Source organism: Engystomops pustulosus, chromosome 8, assembly GCF_040894005.1.
Source record: "Engystomops pustulosus chromosome 8, aEngPut4.maternal, whole genome shotgun sequence".
Taxonomy (NCBI): Eukaryota; Metazoa; Chordata; class Amphibia; order Anura; family Leptodactylidae; genus Engystomops; species Engystomops pustulosus.
This window is the reverse complement of record NC_092418.1, coordinates 64,628,279-64,651,813: the sequence shown is the minus strand read 5'-3', so window position 1 is coordinate 64,651,813 and position 23,535 is coordinate 64,628,279. Positions and strand designations below refer to the sequence as shown.

Sequence of the window (23,535 nt, the reverse complement as noted above, 5' to 3'; positions counted from 1 at the left end):
GTCTTGTACATAGGGGGCGGTATTATAGTAGTTACATTCTTGTACATAGGGGGCAGTATTATAGTAGTTATATTCTTGTACATAGGGGCAGTATTATAGTAGTTATAGTCTTGTACATAGGGGGCGGTATTATAGTAGTTATATTCTTGTACATAGGGTGCAGTATTATAGTAGTTATTTTCTTGTACATAGGGACTGTATTATAGTAGTTATATTCCTGTACTTAGGGGACAGTATTATAGTAGTTATATTCTTGTACATAGGGGCAGTATTATAGTAGTTATATTCTCATACATACGGGGCAGTATTATAGTAGTTATATTCTTATACACCGGGGGCAGTATTATAGTAGTTATATTCTTGTACACTGGGGACAGTATTATAGTAGTTATATTCCTGTACATAGGGAGCAATGTTATAGTAGTTATATTCTTGTACACCGGGGGGAAGTATTATAGTAGTTATATTCTTGTACACAGGGGTCAGTATGATAGTAGTTATATTCTTGTACACCGGGGGCAGTATGATAGTAGTTATATTCTTGTACATAGGGGCAGTATTATAGAAGTTATATTCTTGTACATAGGAGGCAGTATTATAGTAGTTATATTCTTGTACACTGGAGACAGTATTATAGTAGTTATATTCTAATACATACGGGGCAGTATTATAGTAGTTATATTCTTATACACCGGGGGCAGTATTATAGTAGTTATATTCTTGTACACTGGGGACAGTATTATAGTAGTTATATTCCTGTACATAGGGAGCAATATTATAGTAGTTATATTCTTGTACACCGGGGGCAGTATTATAGTAGTTATATTCTTGTACACAGGGGTCAGTATTATAGTAGTTATATTCTTGTACACCGGGGTGCAGTATTATAGTAGTTATATTCTTGTACATAGGGGCAGTATGATAGTAGTTATATTCTTGTACATAGGAGGCAGTATTATAGTAGTTATATTCTTGTACATAGGAGGCAGTATTATAGTAGTTATATTCTTGTACACTGGAGACAGTATTATAGTAGTTATATTCTTGTACATAGGGGGCAGTATTATAGTAGTTATATTCTTGTACATAGGGAGAAATATTATAGTAGTTATATTCTTGTACACCGGGGGCAGTATTATAGTAGTTATATTCTTGTACACAGGGGTCAGTATTATAGTAGTTATATTCTTGTACACCGGGGGCAGTATTATAGTAGTTATATTCTTGTACATAGGGGCAGTATTATAGTAGTTATATTCTTGTACATAGGAGGCAGTATTATAGTAGTTATATTCTTGTACACTGGAGACAGTATTATAGTAGTTATATTCTTGTACATAGGGGGCAGTATTATAGTAGTTATATTCTTATACACCGGGGGCAGTATTATAGTAGTTATATTCTTGTACACTGGGGACAGTATTATAGTAGTTATATTCTTGTACATAGGGAGAAATATTATAGTAGTTATATTCTTGTACACCGGGAGCAGTATTATAGTAGTTATATTCTTGTACACAGGGGTCAGTATTATAGTAGTTATATTCTTGTACACCGGGGGCAGTATTATAGTAGTTATATTCTTGTACATAGGGGCAGTATTATAGTAGTTATATTCTTGTACATAGGAGGCAGTATTATTGTAGTTATATTCTTGTACATAGGGGGCAATATTATAGTAGTTATATTCTTGTACATAGGGGGCAGTATTATAGTAGTTATATTCTTGTACATAGGGAGCAGTATTATAGTAGTTATATTCTTGTACACCGGGGGCAGTATTATAGTAGTTATATTCTTGTACACACGGGTCAGTATTATAGTAGTTATATTCTTGTACACCGGGGTGCAGTATTATAGTAGTTATATTCTTGTACACAGGGGTCAGTATTATAGTAGTTATATTCTTGTACACCGGGGTGCAGTATTATAGTAGTTATATTCTTGTACATAGGGGGTGTATGATAGTAGTTATATTCTTGTACATAGGAGGCAGTATTATAGTAGTTATATTCTTGTACATAGGAGGCAGTATTATAGTAGTTATATTCTTGTACACTGGAGACAGTATTATAGTAGTTATATTCTTGTACATAGGGGGCAGTATTATAGTAGTTATATTCTTGTACATAGGGAGCAGTATTATAGTAGTTATATTCTTGTACCGGGGGCAGTAGTATAGTAGTTATATTCTTGTACATAGGGGGCAGTATTATAGTAGTTATATTCTTGTACCGGGGGCAGTAGTATAGTAGTTATATTCTTGTAAATAGGGGGCAGTATTATAGTAGTTTTATTTTTGTACATGGTTTGGGGTCACCACAACATGAAGAACTGTATTGGGGGATCTCAAGCATTAGAAAGGTTGAGAACTGCCCTAGAGGGTCTAAAAAATAGTAAAAAAAAAACAAAAATTAAAATCACCCTCCCCTTTCCATAGAACTTATTTAAAGGAAACCTACCACTTGAAGTGGCAGGTATAAGAGGGGACTACCGGAGCTTATTTTTGTTAGTGTTTTAAACCGCAGTATCGCGGTTTAAAACACTTTTTAAACTTTATGGCCGAAGCTGCTTTGGCGCAGGGAGGTACACGCTCTGCGCACCATGGTACGCCGAGCGCGTACCTCCCTGCGCCGAAGCAGCTTCGGCCATAAAGTTTAAAAAGTGTTTTAAACCGCGATACTGCGGTTTAAAACACTAACAAAAATAAGCTCCGGCACCTGCTCACCCTGAGCTGGTGCGCGGTAGTTCTTTCTTATACCTGCCACTTCAAGTGGTAGGTTTCCTTTAAAACATAATAAACAGTGAAAATCACAAACACGTTAGCTATAGCCGTCTCTCAAAATTCCTGATATATTAAAATATAAAAACAGTTATTCCCTGTAAATCTCATAACGGAAAATGCCGGAGACAGCTACTTTTATACCATTTCACATCACATAAAAAATGTAATAAAAAGTGATCAAAACTTCGCACAATCCTCAAAATGGTAGCATTGAAAATGTCAACTCATTTTGCAGAAAAAGCACCTCACATAGCTCCTTACACCATAGTATGAAAAAGTTATTAGGGTCAGTAGATGGCAAGATTTATGTTTTTCGTACACATTTGTTGCATTTTTGAAAATGTAGCGTGTAAATCAGCGTGATCATTCTGTACCAAAGAATAAACCAGAGGTGTTATTTGTAGCACACAGTGAAAGTCGTAAAAACTGAGCCCACAAGAATGTGACGCAAATGTGTTTTTGTTATGCAGAAAATAAGCCTCCATACGGCTCCGTACACAGAAAAATTAAAAGGATATGGAGTTTTGAAGGTAGAGAGCGAGAAATGAGTGGGTTAAGAGGGAATGGTTGAATTAAAAAAATCTAGCTATGAGAATGGGTCAATAAGAAGTGAGGTTAAGTACTTAATGGATGAAAGACTGTATGCAAATGAGCCTGAGGGGCTCCAGGCACCGTTGGTGTTAATGGAGCCTGGAGACCTTCAGACTCATTTGCATACAATCCTTCATCTTTGTGGTAGATGCCCTTCACTTTACACAACCGGCAAAGCCGGATCTTGAAGAAAATCCGTACACGACACAAATCTCCCATTATGACCTCCTTGATTTCCAGGAACAAAAATGGCCGCCTGAGACACAGGACGCTCGGTACGTTGCAGAGGAGAAAAGACCTATGTGCTTTCGGATTGGTCGTTTTGCAATAACTCTGTTAGTGCGCATGCGTCTTTTCTCGGCTGGAGATTTGAATTTATTTGGGGAAGTGCGGAAGTAACGGCGGCGGTGCTTGTGCATAGAGGTAAGCTCGGTGTGCGGTAACGCGTTACACGTGCAGCCTTGCACAGTCTCTAACTTTCAGGGAGCAGCCGGGCTCGCAATAGGGTTATTAAGCACTATCCGGCTCTTGAGGGCACCGTCCTTATGGATGGACGGGATACATATACAGTTATAGATCCTAGTGTCACCCTAGGAAGATGGGCATATATCTCTATGGGAGAGAGATGAGTTTACAGCTCTACGCCACATGATGGACGCCTTCTCTGTGTAGATTAACTATTGTTATGCTGATGCAGATAATTGGGCTCAATGAGACCCCCCCCCCCCTTACCCACCATTGATGAGGCGCACAGTGACCTGGTAGTTAACCTCTAATATCCCAGTCAGGATAGGAATTGCTGGTAACACTGGAAAACAAATCTCTAGGTGGTCCAAGATTCCCATATCTTTCTAATAAGTGACTGATTTGCAGCTGAGTAAAAAGTTTTATTTAGAGGATTTGTTTCCTCCATGTTGTATCCTAACTTTTTGTACATGCAGAGTAAATGCAACTTCTTGACGATGAATTATTCGGCCAGTTCTTCTTTGCAATCTGTGAAGGAGCGAATGCGTGAAAAACTCAATGGCTCTTTGAAGGTTGTAAAACTGCAAACTTCTCTTGCGGCAAAAATCAAGACCAAGACTTTAAGTAAGTAGCGAACATTTTGTGCTTCTTGTAAATGTACGTACATCAGGGGAAAAGGAGAGGGTTCTCGACAATGTAATCTGGGCCAGAGAATGACATGTAGGCTCTCAGCAGGATTGTTTTGGATGATGTAGAAAAAAAAAAAAAAAAAAAAGAGATCTCCATTGGTGTGAATGGAGGAATTATAATGAATTAATATAAGACCCTCATAAAAACTCCTCTCTCTCAGCTCCTACATGCATTTTCCCACCAAGTAATTTCAATAGAAGTGAATGGGTCCACAATAAAACAAATGACACATGGATGACATTTGTATGCAAGCCATTATTTCTCAATTGATGCTGGGATAACGGGTATTTTGCCATCTAATTTTTGCATTCCATACGTGTATGCAAAAAAATGGATGCTACACAGATCGGTAAAAAAACGGATGTGCATACAAGGCTATGACAAAGGAATGAAAGTGGGTGCATATTTTGCAGAAGTGCAATGAACACACCTGTGTGAATGAGCCCAAAAAAAGACAGATCACCACTTCAATTCCAACTTACTACATTAGGTGCCAATATTCTCATTGTCTGTTGTCCACGCTGTTCCCAGGTAAACAATGCACTTATTTTTGATTCTTCTAGAAGACTTTGTACTAGTTCAGGACCACCTATAGAAAACCTAACTAGAATATTGTGGGGTGAAACTATGGCTATTTACTGTCAGATGTGTGACCCCGGGACAGAGCAATAGATAATGACATTAATGGGGAATAGAAGGGGTTAGAGACAAAAATTCCATTTCGTAGTGAATGTCCTATTAGATTTTAAAGTGGTGCAACCTATAGGAATACAGTGACTGATACTTTCCGAAGCAATAGAAGAAATATAGCCTTATACTGGGCTATAATGTTGTATTGTCACAATTAAGGTAAATGCCCCTCAGCCGAAGTTGGGGTAGAATTATAATGGTGGTTATATTTGTCTTGTAGATAACTCGTCTATTCTAAAGGTTTCCCTAAAGCACAATAACAAAGCCTTAGCTTGTGCCCTAACTGCTGAGAAAGAGAAGTCAAGATGCCTGGGGAACGATATCATGTTCCTACAGAAGGAAGTGAAGAGTCTGCATTTTCAGAATGCTCTGCTCCGGCAAAACCTGAGTATTGTAGTAAGTCACAATCTAGATGTTTATCATTCTATGCTGTACATTTTGGCTCACCATTTTATTAAAAAAATGTCTCCTGGACTAGACACACTGCGTCTAAAGATGTTCAATGAGTTCCCTGTAGATGTGACCTGTGCTGTGAGGGGGAGTAGTTGAGCTGAGACCATTATTTTATTTTGGTTTCTAGGAAAGCCTTTTTGAAATGAACATTGGTATAAATTGGTGACACAATATTTTTTACTATTAGGGCAGTGGAGTGGGTAAGCCATACCTCTGACTAATCAAATTCCAGGACATCGACTCCAGCTCCACCAAAATGGTCACAGTTCCCAGCTTACTGTTTAAAGATTGAGGATCCTGCTGAGATTAATGCGGCATTCATAACCATTGCCTTATTCCTGTAATCTATAGCAGAGGATCTTCTTTCCATGGCATGTACATTAATTGCACCCACGTTTATCTCAACTAAAATGGGATCAGGAGTGCACAAGCCATGCCGACAGGCCATATGCAGCCTTTGAGGGTGCAGTCAAATATTCAGTTTTTCAGATGCAGTGTTTGAAGCCACTCTACCGGCTACGTGGGGGCTATCTGTATATTAGGTGGGGGCTGGCTGGCTATCGACTTGGAGACTGTGACCAATGCGTTTTCCACCCTCGGCTTATACTCGAGTCAATAGGTTTTCCAGTTTTTGGTGGGAAAATTAAGGGTCTCGATTTATACTCGGGTAGGCTTATACTCGAGTATATATGGGAGAAAAGTTGGCACTCCCCACTAAAAAATGGCATACACAACAGGAGAGAGAGTAGCTAGTAAGGATGCGTTTTTTACAGGGACATGTTATTTCCCGCTAGTCCTAGCACTTCATCTTGCATGAAATCACTCGTCCCTGTAAAGTGAATATGGCTGCAGTACCATAAATATCCTATGGGCATGTGTAGTACTAGCTTTAGATGATGGCAGCCATATTTTTCAAATGCTTATGGTACCTGATGTCCCAGTGACTGCAGATCTCTTCCCCTGTGATGAGGATGGAGTAGTAGATGGAGATATATATGTAAGCCAGTATGGCCTTTATAGGCATCGCTCTACAGCTTAGCACTTATTCTGTTTTCTATTGTTTTGCAGAACAAAATGTTAAAAGATATTGATATATTCATGAATGTTAACTTGTCTTCAGCAATTGAGATCAGCAGCCAAATCGAGGTATTTACTTCTATTTTTATTTTTCCCTTGTTTGCTCATTCATTGCCAATACGTGAGATTTTAAATGGTTGGACAAGTGTGGTAGGTTAAGATGTCAATCCCTGCTAGTTTGTCACTCCCTGATGCAAACTTCCACTACAGTTTCATGGTGCTGTTTTGAAGACACGTCATTGTATGGAGGTGTAAAGGCATGGCCTCCTGGATCTGACTATAAGGCACACCAGATTATAAGTACGGTTCATATATACGGCGCACTGGACTATATATAAAGCGCACCTTCGATCTCTGAGAAAAATCAAGGTTTTTGGTGCGCCTTAATCCGAAAAATATGGGAGTCATCATGTCAGATTCTGCTTATTAGTTGGCGGTGCCAGAAAAAATGACTTTTTCCGCCTGCTCTGACTCTTCTCCTTTGCGAAGTGGAAACTCAGACACAATGTGTTACAGCCATTTTTGGGCAATGTAAATTGGCGGAAAGTAGACCAAAAGAAATTTGGTCTAGCAGGGACACTAATCGGTGCTATTGCACTGTTGCACACATTTCTGGTGCTCAGGACAGATTTTGGTCCCAGGGACAGAAAAGGGTCTTGGCGCCAGAAATGTTTCTGCACAGCTCCACAATAATAAATGTGTATCTTCTTTCCGTGAGCAGGTCGGTAATAAAGCCAATGCAGACACCGACACTTTATGTAAATGTCCCACATAGTCTTTCTACAGCAGATATCTAAGGCCATCTCAAGGAATTCTGGCACGGAAATGCAGTTTTCAGTAATGCAAATCTACCGTATTTATTGTTAATTGGGCTAATCATTTCATTTTTTCAACCGAAAAATAAATGACTTCAACAGGTTTTTGTTTTCCCGACTCTTAGAATGAATTTGAGGAAATTGCCCTATGAAAGTGAACGTGTGGGTGGAACTCTACTCAAATGTAGGGAATAAAAATTTTATTTTGGTATTCATGCTGAACTCTAAAAAGTGGGAATGCTGTGTGAGTGTAGAGGTAGCAGTGGGGAGATATTCTTATTCCTTGTTATATAATCACAATGTGAATAGAAAAAGCTTTATAAATACTTACTGTATTTTACTTATTTTCTAGTCCGCAGATTGTTTATCACTGAATGAAACAAAGAGTGAGCGATTTAGCCAGCAGAGTGCGTTGTCCATGGATGACGATCCAGGCTTTAGGTGATTTATATTTTATGCCATTTCGTGCTACCTTTATCCACACGTTGCTTAAATAAGTCAAGTATCCTTTAGTCCTGAATGGCATCTATCATTTTTGCTAAATTCTGAGATGATATAGTAACCCACCCCTACAGATTTGCTAAAACAAAGGCTGTGCAAAACTTGGTAATTGCAGTGCATTAGTATGAACTAGTGTACAAATGATCACTTTTTAACATGATGGTATTGTAAAAAATAAGTTTAAAAAAACACAAAATTAAAATTAATTTAAATGTCCTAAAAGCCTTTAAGACATATAAAACAATAAATACCGTATATTCCGGCGTATAAGACGACCTGGTGTATAAGAAGACCCCCCTACTTTCCTGTTTAAAATATAGAGTTTAAGATATATTCGCCGTATAAGACTACCCCTTTTCCAACGCATACAAAACACCGGTAAAAATTTAAAAAAAAACAGATTTGAATTTAACATGGTCCTTTTTTTTTATTTAAATTCTTATGACATGCAGGTATATAGCAGGAAAACTGTCGCTCATAAACATAAGGCATACAACAACAACATTACCATTACAGCACTGCCCCCAGTAGTATACAGCACTGCCCCCAGTAGTATACAGCACTGCCCCCAGTAGTATACAGCCCAGCATTAAAAAGAACCAAAAACTTATATACTCACCCTCCGGTGGCCCCGATGTGCTGCGCTGCTCCCCCGATGTCCGCGCCGTCTTCTTTCTTCTGCCGGGCGCCGCCATTGATCTTCCCCGGCAGGCGCCTAGTATGACGCGCCGCTGCTGACGTCATACTAGGAGCCGCCCCGGGGAAAAGCATGGCGGCGCCCAGCAGAAGAAAGAAGACGGCGCGGAAGACGAGCCGCGCGGACATCGGGGCCAACGGAGGGCGAGTATGCGCCCCGATGTCTTCTTGAGGCTGCCGGCAGCTTTTTGAGGCTGCCGGCAGCCATTGCTGTGCAAACACCCGCGATCGGTGCTAGCACCGATCGCGGGTGTTACCGGTAAGCCTTTGCTGCAATATGCAGCAAAGACTTACCGGCTATGGAGAGGGCTCAGCCCGTGAGCTCTCTCCATGCACCGGGACCTGACCGCCGCCGTATAAGACGATTACCGGCGTATAAGACGACCCCAGAGAAGACAGAAGATTTTTCTGTCTTCAAAAGTCGTCTTATACGCCGGTATATACGGTAATAAGTGTTAAAAACACTTTAAAAAGTTACTCTTTGCTGTGAACCTTGTAAAATGCACTCAAATGTCCGAATTGCCACTTTTGCAACACATACAATGTAATAAAAACTGATCTTAAGGTTGCACAGTCCCCATAATGGTTGCAATAAAAAACGTTAGGAGTACAGCGTAGGTTAAATTGTCATTTTGTCCGGGACCAGCGAAGTATGAAAAGGTAATTGGAGTCAGAATATGGTAAAAGTAATAATATAGACCCCTAATTTCAACGCAAAAAAACTGGAAAAATCCATTGACCCGAGTTTCAGCAAAGGGTGGGAAATGCATTTGTCAGACCCCCTGTATATAGCCTGCCGGCCCCCTGCCCCCGATATGCCTGTAGGGAAAAAACAAAAGGTGCAAATCCCCTTCTCCCCACCATATCCTCTTCTAGCCATCACGTCTCCGGCATCATCTCCGTGTCCCATCGTGGTTCTCGCAGGCACCATGACGGCAGTCGATGCACACACTAGAATGTGGGTGTGTGGATGACTTCATGGTGCCTGCGACAGAGCCGATGACGGAGCATCGAGTACACCTTTTTCGTTTTTTTTGTTGACTGGAGTATAAGTCGAGTCGGGGATCTTTTTAATGGAGCTGTACACTGTTGACTTATGTCCTACGTGGATTAATGATATGCTTATGGATACAGCATATCTCATATTTGTAGGCCTTTATATTACTGAATAACCATATTACACACAATGATTGTTATTTATTTTGTGGCCTTTACAACTTAACATTGAAGATGTTACTGTTTTCATTTTTTTACTGTTAGACTAACAGGAGTGGCATTAAGAGTTCCTTCCCAACAGAAGGAACAGAAATGCAGCAGTCATCAAAGCATTCTGGGGAATGAAGCAAATCCCCTTATTGTCCCAGCTTCCCCAGTCACTGCTGTTATCAAAGAAAATTGTGACAAGCAAGATAAAACAGAATTGCAAAGCTGGAACTCTACTTCTAAAGGTAAGTAGGTGCATGAAGACTGTGGGCCGGCTCCTTGCAAAGCCCATTCACATAGTCCATAAATAAACTACTGATGGTCAAGTTTTGAGGTTTACTTTGCTCTTAATGTTTTATTTATTTTTTTTTTTATTGGCCCAAAGTGGTATAAAAATAACTCTTTATACTTGCTTCTTGTCACTTCCAGCCTCTGTATGCAGAGACTCAGTGATGACTTGAAGTCAATACAGTCCGCAGCCAGAAGTAACTTAGGATCCCAGACAACTGCTTTAAAGTGATGTTCTGGTAATATACAGTTATCCACTATACACATCAAAGGGCTTAGACCATCAATGATCGCTGACTATAGGGTTCCTAGCTCCCTTAAATTCTGAAACGGCTGGTAATGCAAGGTACTTGGCGATCTCCAGCAGTTATATTTAAGTGGGTGACAATACAGTTAATTTAGTAAATGGTACATGGTATTTATGAGGGTTTTAAAGGTTGAGCGCCCAACAGTAAGAAAATTATCTTCTATCCTCTGGATAAGGAATACCTCTTTAGGTTATTTCCTAAATCATTTAGGCTTCCCTGATTACAAAAAGTAGCCGCTATAACAGACTGATGAATACCATTTAAGGGAACCTGTCAGCAAAAATTGACATGAATTTAACACCTTCCAGATTATGTTTCTTTTATGGCCCGGTGATTTGATATCATCCTGAAAATCCGCTTTGAAACAAGACATCAATTGGTTGTATAAAGTCATTGAGTTGGAGCAGTGGATCCAAGTGTTAGAGGCGGGTGTCGGACATTTAGGAGCCGTTGCCAGAAGCTTGACGTAATAATATTGCGAATTGTGGGAACGCACCTCCCGTGACGAAGTACTGTTACGTAAAATGTCGTTAAGGGGTTAAATGGGTTGGCAAATAAAAGTAAATTCTCAAATTTCAATCCTCCTAGTGATGTTTAGACAATAAAGATCATTTTTAACCCCTTACTTTACAATTTATTTTGCTGTTATAGCTCCTATCACTAAGTGATGGTCAGTGTAACATTCCAGAGTGTGGGAAGGGACTCTCTAAGCAGAGACATTATTATCCCTCTAGTGCAGTGAGATTCTGTGAGCTGACAATGTGTAAGTTAGATTATCATCGTCCAGGTTTATATACACTTTCATTTAGCTTATAAAAATTCACTAGTATTTGATATGGTGAGGAGATCCAAATAAACACAATGACATGTTCTGCTACATCTAAGCCATAACATACACTGTCAGCTCTGTTGTTCCTCCCTCTTCTGGTTAAAGACTGTAGCTTGTAGATATACTTCTGTTTGCAGGCAGGATGTCTCTCAGTATATGTGTGAGTATTTTGCTGGCCAAGTGTCAGGGAGAGCAGAGCAGCAAACAGAAAAGGACAAGCTCAGATTTTTTCAGGGGCACTATTCTTAGAGAGGGGCTAAGGAATCATCTGCTGTGTGTATCCTAGCAATGAACAGAGCAGGGAGACAGCTGCAAAAAAACAACAACTGAGGGAACAATGATAGTGTGCATGAGGGTTAAAGTTGATTTTCTGATGCCACCACACTTAGGTCAATTTCTGTTGAAAGGTTCTTCATCCAACTGCTATGTATATTACAAGGTCCCATAGATTAACTTGAACTTTTCAGTTACAAAGTGTATATGAAATTGATCCATTTGAGTTGTTGCTTTTCAGATACCAGAAGCAGAGATTCTCTTACCAGCGTGAACATTAACCACTCCATATTGCCATTGGATGAAGTTTTTTCTTTTAGCAATCGAAATGCACAAAGTGGTGGAGGATTTGTCACAAAAAGGAAGAAAAGGTCTACAGTGTCTAATTCCAGTACAGTTTCTATAAAATCTAGATGCTCAACCTCCATGAACAGAGAAAGCTCCTCAAATGCACACTGGGAGATAAGTACAGATGGCAACGATCTTCCAGACACACGAGCAGCAGAAAGGTGTTTTATAGATCCTGTCTTACAGAAGGAAAGGCTATCAACATTGTCACATTGCTCTCCACAGTCTAAACAATTGGAAACTTGTCATAAAAATAATGTGGGGAAAGACATCCGCAATGCTTTATATAATGAAGATCTACAAAGTACAAATCACCTGGAGCTTGCTCCAAATGAAGAACGTCATCATGTTGTTGATGGGCATGAAGGCCAGGAGAAAACTGTATATGAAGCAGACATGGAAATGACTTCAAGTGAATCTGCTTCCATAATTGCAGTGTTGCCTAAAAAGACACAAGTGTCCAAGGAGAAGTCATGCATACCTGTGAAGCAAACCGGTGCGTTAAGAAAAGTAAAGCAGGCTGTTCGTGAAAAAACAAATAGAACTGGATCTTCTACTGAGCAACAAGTCAACAACCCGTCCAAAACTACTGATACACGACGGATTGAAGAAAAATCCATTCAAGATTTGACAAATCATGATCAAAAAATGTGTGTATCTCCAGAGCCTATGCTAGACGGAAGATCTGATTGTATTCCGCTTTCCAAACTATCAAACCCTGAAGTGTCACCATCCAATAAGTCTCTTGCTGAGAGTATATTTTCAGAAAAAGCAATCTTATTAAACAGGATAAAGAGTGAATTTTCAATAACTTCAGAAAAAGATCATTGCATGGTAGTAGAGAATATAGCTGATATGGCACCTAAAAAGAGAAAATCAAAAACCTGTAAGAAAGCCTCGCAAATGGAAAGTGTAAAAATAAAGAAACGCAAAATGCATAAAAAGGATTGTGAACAAGTGGCAAAAGAGAATGACTTCAATGATCATATAGACTGTGCCAAAAAAACAAATGCAAAGCTCAACGTTGCTGCCAAAAATCAAGAACCTGTGTTGCGAAGGGAGACCTATGTTATAAGGGAGACAGATTCAGTGGAAAATGATCTAGTATCTAAAATTCATGTAAATGACTATAGAAGAGAAACATTTGTTGTTTCTGAACCAAGTCCCTGGCTCTCTGTCAACTTAAAAACATCAGTCTACGAAAAAATGAAGACTTTAGTAGAGCCACAAAATAATGTTAAGTCTTCTGGCTCCACAGATATCTGTGGTAAGGCTGGAACTGGATCAAAGCCAATAGCAGATTCTGAAAAGGAGCATTGCAATCCTAGCTCCGAAGCTGAAGATGCATACGACTACAAGAAGCTGGTCTCTAGATGTCCAGAAAAGAAACCAACGTCGGGCATTTTTTCTGAATTCGACAAAAGGAAGACTTATATTGTACCTGGTAAGCACGATAACTGTAGGGATGAAAAAGGCACACTTGTCCGGGAGAGCTTTATGAATCTAGCATTAAGTCAGAGAGATGAGTCTAGCAAGTTTCCTGACATTATGCCAAGTAAGAATGACTCTTTTATGCTTGATATGGTAAGTGAGTCCATATTAGAAAACACAATGGAGTTCTCAAGTTTTGTAGAATTCCCTTCAGCCACTAATCCTGAAAGCACTTTTACAATTGACATGTCCTTAAAAAATATCCCTGCCCCTGATCTCCCAGTTTCTGAGGATTGTCATAAGGAGCTTTCTCAGATTTCAAACCATATTAATGTTCTGGATGAAAATGAGAACGGCCATCAAAAAGTCACCTACGAAATTGAGGACTCGAGACAGTGTAAGGTTGAAGATCAAACTATGGAAATCCCTGAAACAGGTACTTGCCACCCTGCTTCTATAACTTTCGCCCTTATGTCTTGTATTGGGATTTTCAGCTTTGTTTAGTTTCTGTGTGTTTTTTTTTTCGGGAAAGGGGGGGTGGGGGGGGGTGGCTTGTGTTGCTTTTTGCTTAGAATGCAGTCAGTTGTCTTAGTAATGTAAACCATAGCTTAGCAAAAGCTATTTATCAGACCTTTAATAATAAGACACTTTGAATGTTAAATTGTTCTTTATGGGCTGTGTTGGTACCCAATTGGGGCTGTACCAATTCCTCACAGTTTTCTAGATCTCTGCTTGCTGTCTTTCTATAGAAAGCTATTTCCTGTATTTCTGTAAAATCCTCTCCGCTTTTCCTGAAGTGGGCAGGACTTCTTAGTTGTGACACCTGCTAATGGCAGTGAGGCCAGAGCACTGAGGGCATTCACATGATCATGCACAAACCACTCAACCAATCAGGACATTGTACAAGCAGTAACACTGATTCTGAGATCTAGTGCAGAACAAGACAAGGAAGACACAGTGCTGACTACATAGACCACCGAATCTCTGCATTATGGTCAGAAATGCTCCTACAGTAATCTACTATAACACAAAGAAAAAGCTACATTAAAACCTGTCCACCTACACAGGAATAAAAAGATAAAAATCCTGCAACAGTACAAAGCAAACTATTCTGATTGAAAATGTTTGTGGGAAACAGGTTTTATGACGTAGCATCCACGTGCTGCCAGCCAGTACCTGGACTGCATGTAGTGTTCCAGTTCTACAGAGTCTGCTTTCATTGCTAGAAATAAAAATGTGGGTTTGTGTGAATGTCATATAATGGCCAAGAATGGTTATACTTCATCAGTCCACACAGCCCTATACACAAGAACATATGGGGCACGGAGCGATATGGTATCGCACCATACACAGGATATGTCCTATCTTTTTCCATTTTACGTGAACGTATCCCCGCCAGGCCCTGGCCGTGCAGGCAAATGTCAGTGTGCATGGGGCCTAATTGTGAAAAGTTAGGAACACTTTGTTTAGCTGCTTTGCTCTAGACTTGAGTGATACAAGAACACATACTACACACTTCTCACCTGTTTTTCTGTAGAATGGTATCACCTTTTTGTATTATGTAATCAACATATCAACAGTAGGTGATAAAGTCCTTTTTGTGGTGTAAGCATTCCTGTTTATGTTCCAGAAGATTGGAAGTCATCAACTGAACCTTGTTGATGAAGAAAGTGATCTGTGGTTATCTGGTACAAGTGCAGTAATCTGCATCTCTTTTCTACTGCAGCTGTTAAACCATTTCAGGATCTGACTAACACAAATCTGGGAGCCACTAAACAGTCTCCAAAGTCTTGCTCAGAAGACGAGGAATCTCAAAGTTACACTAGGAGAAGACGAAACCCTGTAAACTACAAAGAGCCAAGTTTGGGAAAGTAAGTAAAAAAAATTATAAAAGTTGTTTCTTAAACTGAATCCAGTAAATGGGGGATATTTATCAAAGTGTACAAGCTGTTTCTTTTTTTTTTTTTGTTTGGTTGCCTAGAACACTTATGATAAATCAATGTCTAAATCCAGTGATTTCAATAACATTAACTGGTTTATTACGCCTGTAAAAAATAATTTCAAGCGTGTAACTAAAGGAAACCTACCACTACAGATCTACCTATAAACGTAGATCGGGTGGTAGGTGGAACTATAGGACGTTAGGATAGCCCTTTTAAAAGCTAATCCTCACATCCCTGCAATTTGGCTACTCCACGCCCCACTAGCCTCTCCGATCCTCCTACCCGAAACCTCCATAGCTGCACGCCTTCGTCCGAGAAACCTGCCATCTACACATGCGCAGACCAGCAGGCCCGCGTAGCTCCGGCTACTCCATGCCCCGTAGCCTCTTTAGAAAATTTACATATTAGGGGAATAAAAGTTAGTTAAAAAAATTGTGGGGGCGTGAGGATTAGCCCTTTTAAAAGGACTATCCTCACATTCTATAGATCCACCTACCACCCTATCTACCTTTTTATAGGTGGTAGGTTCCCTTTAGGAATACCGTGCTGTGAGCTGCAGCCTCTACATATGTTATTTCTGCTGCAGGCTAAGCCTGATAGAAGGTCATGTGATCAAAGCTCAACTACTGGGTACAGCCTCTGGTCTCATGACCTTTCATAACAGCTGCTGTGAGCTGCATCAGGAGAGAGCCCATCTAGATGGCATTGAGAGTGCTCCTACACACAGTTCCATTGGCAAAATCGGGCTGTACTCTGACAGGGGCCGATACATTCAGTCCCGTCACAATAGCCCACGAATACAACGGTGATTCTGTGACGTCAGTGATTTTACAGGGAGTATGGGGTTAGAGAGGTTGAGGGGGCATACAGAGGAGGTGCAATGTGTATCTTGCATGTCTGTGTATATAGATCCCTGATAAGTGATCCTACGGGTTGATTACATTAGATTACTGTTGTATGTCAACTGTACAGACAGTCCCCGGGTTACAAACAAGAAAAGCTTATGTGCAGACACCATTTATAACTGTTACAGCCATTATAGCCTATTACTAAAGTACCGTGAATTACCAACATCCAACATTGTAACTAAGGGTTTTCTGTAGGTTGGGTGTTCTTACGTAGGGGACCACATGTATATAGAAACAACCAAGAAAACCTTTGATTTGAAATGTCAGAGCAGAACTGTCGAAGTTGTCCATGGCAACCAGAGTTCAGCTTTAATTTTCTTACAGCTGTTTATAAAATGAACGTTGAGCTCTGATAAATCTCCCCCAACGCTTTTCCTACTTTTCCAGCTAAAAAATTCTAATTAAAAAAAAGGATCATTAAAAAAGTAAAATAGTTGGCAAATGCCACCCCCCCCCCCACAAAATATAAAAAAATTAAGCTTGTATATTAAAGTAACAAGTATAACACAACAACCGGAAAGTGTGCCCTGGAAGGTATGGCATCGTCGGCTACAGGTCGTCATTTATGTGCACCCCTTATTTAATACACGATTACTCTAATTGTCTGAGCGGGCTAGTTAAAGGAAATCTACCATCCAAGTGAAGCATCCTAAACCAGGGGCATTTACTCATAAATCCAGGGTACCTTGACTTTAGATTTTAGAAGGAATTAGGCCATGGATAACAAATATAAGAAGATTACCAAATTTTACAATTATGGTAATGAGCCAGAAGGTCACTGGCAGGGGTTACCACAGCACCTCCATGCTATTGGTTTACAGACTGTTACACTGTGCAGGAGCTCTTCCCTCCACCCACTGTGTGAGATAACACTGTGTAATACATCTGAATGACACTGTGTTGTATGAATGACGACTTGAACAAGCGATTAGAGCATTGCTTGTTCAAGCCAGCCTGTAAAAAAAAAAAAAAAAAAAGTTTAAAACACTTAGTAAAAGCATTTTTGAATTAAAAAGAATTAAAGGGAAAGTCCCCCTAAACACGAAAATTCCCTATACATGCCAAATAAAGTACAAAATACACAAAATTATGGGGAAAAAAACCCACATATTTGATATCGCCTTGTCCGTATTAATCTGTGCAATAACTCAGAAACAGAAAAGCCAAACCCGAAATACGCACCAAAAATGTAAATTTTTCCTAAAATCCCTTCACAAAAATGTTCCAAAAAGTTGTGTGCCAAAATAGTAGCACTGAAAAAGACAACTCAACATGCAAAAAAATAAGCCCTAAACCAGCTTTGTCAACCAAAAAATATTACCGTATTTTTTGGACTATAAGACGCACATTTTTTCCCCAGAAGATGGGGAAAAAACAGTGGTGCGTCTTATAGTCCGAATGTAGATGTGCCCGCGTGTCAGCCCTCCACTGCAGGAGGGAATGGAGGACGGCACATGACAGTAAGCGCAGGGGCAGTGCTGAGCTCGGCTCCACAGCTGCCGCCTGCTAGTTTCTGTGAGAAGCGGAGCTCAGTGATCAGTGCAGTGCACACTGACTGTGACACCACTTCCAGGTTATGTGATGAAGGGAAGCAGAAGCCACGCCCCCTCAGCACGGAGCTCTCACTGTGACTGATGCCGGGCAGGTCACTGTCTTCTACCAGCTGCTAGTGCTGCAGGGGCATCAAATAACACTGAAAATGTGGCCAGTACTGGAGTCTCTGCTCCTGTGCCTGCTGTGCTGTTCTCACAGGTGTGTGAAACTGAACAATTCCCAAACAGTGCTTGTACAAGGTCACAGGAGCTTACAGTCTATGTCACCTCCTGTGTCCTCCTCCTCCTCCTCATAGATTGTAAGCTCTTGTGGCCATTGTACAAGCACTGTCATCTCATGTGTCCCCTCCTCCTCATAGAGTGTAAGCTCTTGTGACCATTGTACAAGCGCTGTCACCTCCTGTGTCCTCCTCCTCATAGAGTGTAAGCTCTTGTGACCATTGTACAAGCACTGTCACCTCCTGTGTACCCTCCTCCTCATAGATTGTAAGCTCTTGTGACCATTGTACAAGCATTGTCACCACCTGTGCCACTCCTCCTCATAGATTGTAAGCTCTTGTGACCATTGTCACATATACTCATACCTATACAGCCCTGGTAACTCTTGAGACCCCCTGACTACGTGTCAGCATAATTCTATCTAAAGAGTGTAATTCCCATCACTAATTCTGCCCCCAACACTGGTTGGCTGAGCTTCCTGCTAGCCAAGCCCTAGCCAATTAGTGTTGGGTCAAAGGAACGACACTCCCCCCTACCACCAAGTGTTCTGTATAGAGCTGAATCTGACAGAACACTTGTACTTTTGGCACCGGAGTCATCCTTCAGCACCAGGTAACAGTGTCCTATAAAATATCCCCTAATAAAGTGTCCCCATTAATTCTCCCCGAACACAGTACACTATTAAAACTTTACCAAATGTCACACAATGACCCCTAATAAAAGTATCCCATACACAGCCCCCGTAGGCTACATTCACATGAACGTGTGCCCGCCGTACGTAGCCCGGCGGGTACACATTGATGCCCGGGAGAGGAGGAGGGGGTGAGGGCTACTCGCCCCTATCCCTTTCCAAAGAGAAACATGGCTGCACCGCCCCGTAAGGCGCCGGTACTTTGCTGTTACTTTATTAAATGTTGTAGCACACTATTTGGGGAAAAAAACATTTTTTCTTATTTTTCCACCTCTAAAACCTAGGTGCGTCTTATGGACCAGTGCGTCTTATAGTCCGAAAAATACGGTAGTTATATCTCCAGAAAGATGGCAGTAAAAAACAAATGAGATTTTCTTTATATTATTTTTTTTCCAGTTAAATTGTAAAAATATATAAAAGCCCTATATAAATTGGGTATCACCGTAATGGTAGTGATCAATAGAATAAAGATAATATAGTATTGTTAGTGTAAGGTGTATGACCCCCAAAAATACAAGAAGAAAGGAAAGCAATTTGTAAAGTGCATCTCATCTTGCAGAAAATAAACCCTTATGTGTCCAAATTGCCAAAAAATAAAGATTGTATAGCCAATAAAAAGTGACAATGCATAATCTGCTCTGATTGGTGCAGGTTACTCGGGAGAGATCAGGTATCAAACTAAGTGGGGCGTCTTGGTATTTTATTCACTGAGAATTTGTAGATTTTATGAAAAACACATGAATTTAGCCTAAAAAATGTAAATTTCAAAATTGCATCTGATTTTGTCTCTCAAAAGCATGATTTGGCTTTTATTATGAAAATGTAAAATATCACACCTGAAGTTCAAAGCCTCATAACCTCCTACAAAAATGAGAGGCTGCATAAAATTATGGAGACATAACTAACATTCACCGAATGTCTGCTTTATAACTGCTGTTATGACTAAATGTAGAAATAGTAGAACATTTTGAATTTCAAAAATTGTATCTGATTTTTCTCATAAATTTTTCAACTAACATGAAGTACAAAGTAAGAAATCCCCTGGATATGTTAAAGCGTTCCACAGTTATAACCACTTATAGTGACAAAGGGCCGATTTGAAAAAATTTGCCGTCTCAGGAAGGTGAAAAGTGGCTTCTGCATTAAGGGGTTAATAACAAGTCCCTTTTTCGTTATTGTGTTTCCATATTTCACTTCCCACCTTCTTTTTCCATGTACAGAGCTATGTGTAGGCCTGTTTTTTGCGTAACTACTGTATATACTCGAGTATGAGCCAAGGCCTCTAATTTTAATTATATATATAGATATATAAAGATATATATAGATATATATAGATATAGATATATATATATATAGAGAGAGATATAAACAGGTGGTCCCCTACTTAAGGACACCCGACTTACAGACAACTCATAGTTACAGACAGGCCCCTCTGGTGACGGTGACCTTTCTGGATGCTTTACTATAGTCCCAGACTGTAATGATCAGCTATAAGGTGTCTGTAATAAAGCTTTATTGATAATCCTTGGTCCCATTACAGCAAAAAATGTTTAAACTCCAATTGTCACTGGGCCCAAATTTTTTTTGTCTGGATCTACAATTATAAAATATACAGTTTCGACTTGCATACAAATTCAACTTAAGAACAAACCTCCAGACCCTATCTTGTACGTAACCCGGGGACTGCCTGTATAGAGAGAGATAGATATAGAGAGATATTATAAATTTTATCTTTTTTTACTCGAGTTTAAGCCAAGTTTGGGGTTTCAGCACTTTTTTTTTTTTTTTTTTTTTGTGCTGAAAAACTAGGCTTGCACATTGTAGTAACTGAACTTTTATATTCCATACCATGTAAAATAAATATTCCAAATGCAGTGAGATAGGTGAAAATACACCCATTTGCTCCATTTACTTGAGGGCTTGGTTATCAATAAGAGCCCCTAATGACATGTCTCCTTTTATTCCTTTGGTCGGTACAATAGGTGGGATACTACATTTTTATACTTGTGAGTGTCCTATTTTGCAGGATGAGCTGACGTTTGGGGGACAATACAACCATTTTGATCACTTTTTTAATTTATCAAAATAGTGGTGTGACAAACATTTGGCTGCTATTTCCCGTTATTGGGGTCAACGGCTGAAAAAACTATAATTTTTTTGATAGTTTAACATGTTAGGTATCGTCCAAAAATGGCCAATCTTTGGGGGGGGGGGGGTTGGTTATTTATTTTTTGGTATGGCAGTTTATGGGGTTTTTACACAACATCTATTACAAAGTCCCACTGGCTATCATGATGACAGATCGCCGCTTCCCGATGACATCACAGGGTGTGATGATCTCCGCCAAGATGACTGCGCCCACGCACCGCCGACTTTTCACAGACACAGGTGGCAATAGAGGTTTTCATCAAACACCCACCTTGTATGGAGAGGGCTTAGCCCTGTGAGTCCTTTCCATAAACCTTCAACCAAACCAACCATGCAAAATGGGTAGCCCTTTCAGGACTGCCATGGCGACATTAACCTTATTTTCAAATCTGTCCTGGCACAGAAAAAAGCCTTATGGTCAGGCCTAAAACTTAACCTTTATCATATTTAGCCTTAAAATAAACCTAATTTACATCACACTAACTTGCTTTAAAAATGCATGAATGGGCTGTTGATGTAACTCTGTACTCTCTACTAAGTGTAAGAAGACACACTCTGTTCCCCAAGTAGATTGTATTGTTTGGTTCTCTGCAGCAATCCTATTCTAAACAGCTACATTCAAGACTTTAAAAGACACACATGAACACCAATCCAACAATAATTTCAAAGGAATGCAGAATACGAGAAACCTTTTGTGCTCAAAGAATCCAAAGCAACTTCCGATCAAGATTACCCCCTCTGGGACCCAATTTGACTTTAATAAGCTCCGGGTTACCATGTTGATATTCATGCATATACCTCGCAATAGATACATCGCTGTTATTACATATTGAGCACAAGTCTGAATTCCTGTGTTGTTTTCCCCACGTACAATTTTGGACATGGGCAGGAAGCTACATACACTATATGAGTGCTCTTACAGTTGATAAACTGTCTGATCGTGTATTCACAATTGTCCACTGGGTTTCTAAAGGATTTTATCCTGGGTACCTGGGGGTAAAAACTACAATTTCCACAGGGGTATGACCCCCTTATTTCTTATCTCAGCCTTTCCATAAACCAGTAGCCGACATGTGATGTATAGCTACGTCACACGCCAGTAAGGGGTAAAGCACAATACAGGGGGTGTAATGTCTCTATTTATTTTAATTAATGAAAACTTCATACTCTTCAAAAATGATGAGAGGAGTGTCTTTATTATTCTGAAAGCGTAAAGTGCAACCTCTTTCTAAATCAATACATGTAATTTCAGGAAATTGAGACGCGAAGACACAGACATTGCAAAAGGAAAGGGCAAACCAGGAGGAAGGCGAAATAAAAAAGTGAAATGCGAAAGTGAAGATGAATGAAAGAGGAGTGTACCACCTTATGTAGGAAAACATTCAGTTCTGCTTTATTAATTATATTGATTTAATAAAATATAGCATGCATTATTTGCCCTTGGCATTTCCTTCCGTTACAAACGCACACTTTTCATGTGATCTATCCTGGTAGTTTTGTAAAATATGTATTGATCCATTTTGAGCAGTTATTTATGTAGCGTTTTATATGTTTGGAGTCTTGTAAACCTGTGTCTTGTATCTCTTTAATAAAGATTTTCTGTGGTTTAATGCTATTACAGTGTCTGTAGTTTATGACCATGTAAGAAATGTTGCATACCTGTCAATCCCCAGCAGTGGCACGGAGACCATTAAGCCCTGGGCAGGAGGAGTGGCCGTTCACTGTAGGTATGGAAGTGCCCGTTCCTTCAACTTTACATGCCGATAATTTGCATATTAGAAAGATAAAGTTTATATCAGGTTTTCTAATATACAAGGATTACAGAAGGACAGTTTGGGACTGAGGACAGAAGGAAGAATCTACCGTAACCTCTTCATGACAGATGACCATTGGTGCCTGAATGTCCAGGTCAATTTTGTTAAATGCTTCTTTAAGTGACGATATCCCTGGAAAAGATTTACATATGACAATTTTTCCATATTGTCCCCCATGACGGCCCCCTGGAGGTTATTTCCCCTTTCTCTGTAGGGACAGGAAATTGAGAGCATTAAAAGGTCCCACCCTCAACCTCCCACCAGTGTTTTCCTGTTCTTGGGAGTAAGACCTCTTTCCTGCAAGGGGGGGAGGGGGAGATGGAATCTCGTACCTTCCGTGAGTCCTTGTTCCTCTGAGGCTTCCCTCGATCGGCCTCTTTGGAGTCCTACTTGGGGTCTCCAGGTCCCGGTTTGCCGTCAGGCATTGTCGGCTGCCACACGGCACACTTGTTGGGTCCACATAGTGCTCCTTCAGCTCACAATGTCACTTCCGGTTTGACAGGAACTGACGTCAGAGACCTCACCGTCATGGCCTAGGAGACGGGCTGTAAAAGATAACCTCAGACGCTGAGTGGCATTACTCCTCTTGCTTTCCTTTTTTATAATAGAAGGACATGTCCTGTTAAACCTATTAAAGAAAATGTTAGACTGTGAAAAAGAAAAACCAAAAAATGCACCATCTAAACGTTGCCAGATTGGTAGCTCAAAATTTGATGCTACTTATAAGAAAAGCTTGTGCAAGGATTGTTTAGATAAAGTATTAAAAAGAGAAATCATCATTTATGGATGAGTTACGGGTGGTTATGCGTGAGGGGG

At 40.1% G+C, this 23,535-nt stretch overlaps 1 protein-coding gene across 3 annotated transcripts; it reads left to right on the top strand.

Annotated features, from left to right (window-relative positions):
- Positions 1–3,534: 3,534 nt before the first annotated feature.
- SGO2 (shugoshin 2) lies at positions 3,535–22,520 on the top strand. Of its 3 annotated transcripts, none has more exons than XM_072121008.1 (9): positions 3,535–3,651; positions 4,318–4,465; positions 5,442–5,617; positions 6,743–6,820; positions 7,919–8,007; positions 10,024–10,211; positions 11,906–13,879; positions 15,170–15,314; positions 22,158–22,520. In XM_072121008.1, the coding sequence occupies exons 2-9, from the start codon at positions 4,339–4,341 to the stop codon at positions 22,252–22,254; spliced, it is 2,874 nt and encodes a 957-aa protein (XP_071977109.1). In that variant the 5' UTR covers positions 3,535–3,651; positions 4,318–4,338; the 3' UTR covers positions 22,255–22,520. The 3 variants fall into 3 exon arrangements, with proteins under 3 accessions (XP_071977109.1, XP_071977110.1, XP_071977108.1); XM_072121009.1 differs by lacking the exon at positions 3,535–3,651 and adding an exon at positions 3,663–3,799 and having other exon boundaries at positions 11,906–13,456; XM_072121007.1 differs by lacking the exon at positions 3,535–3,651 and adding an exon at positions 3,663–3,799.
- The last annotated feature ends 1,015 nt before the right edge of the window (positions 22,521–23,535 follow it).

Bases quoted from the DNA above. Each gene is read 5' to 3' on its own strand.
- SGO2 (XM_072121008.1), top strand. From the start codon at position 4,339: ATGAATTATTCGGCCAGTTCTTCTTTGCAATCTGTGAAGGAGCGAATG. The intron at 8,008-10,023 runs GTGATTTATATT...TTTTACTGTTAG, and splicing joins GATGACGATCCAGGCTTTAG to ACTAACAGGAGTGGCATTAA. The intron at 10,212-11,905 runs GTAAGTAGGTGC...GTTGCTTTTCAG, and splicing joins CTGGAACTCTACTTCTAAAG to ATACCAGAAGCAGAGATTCT.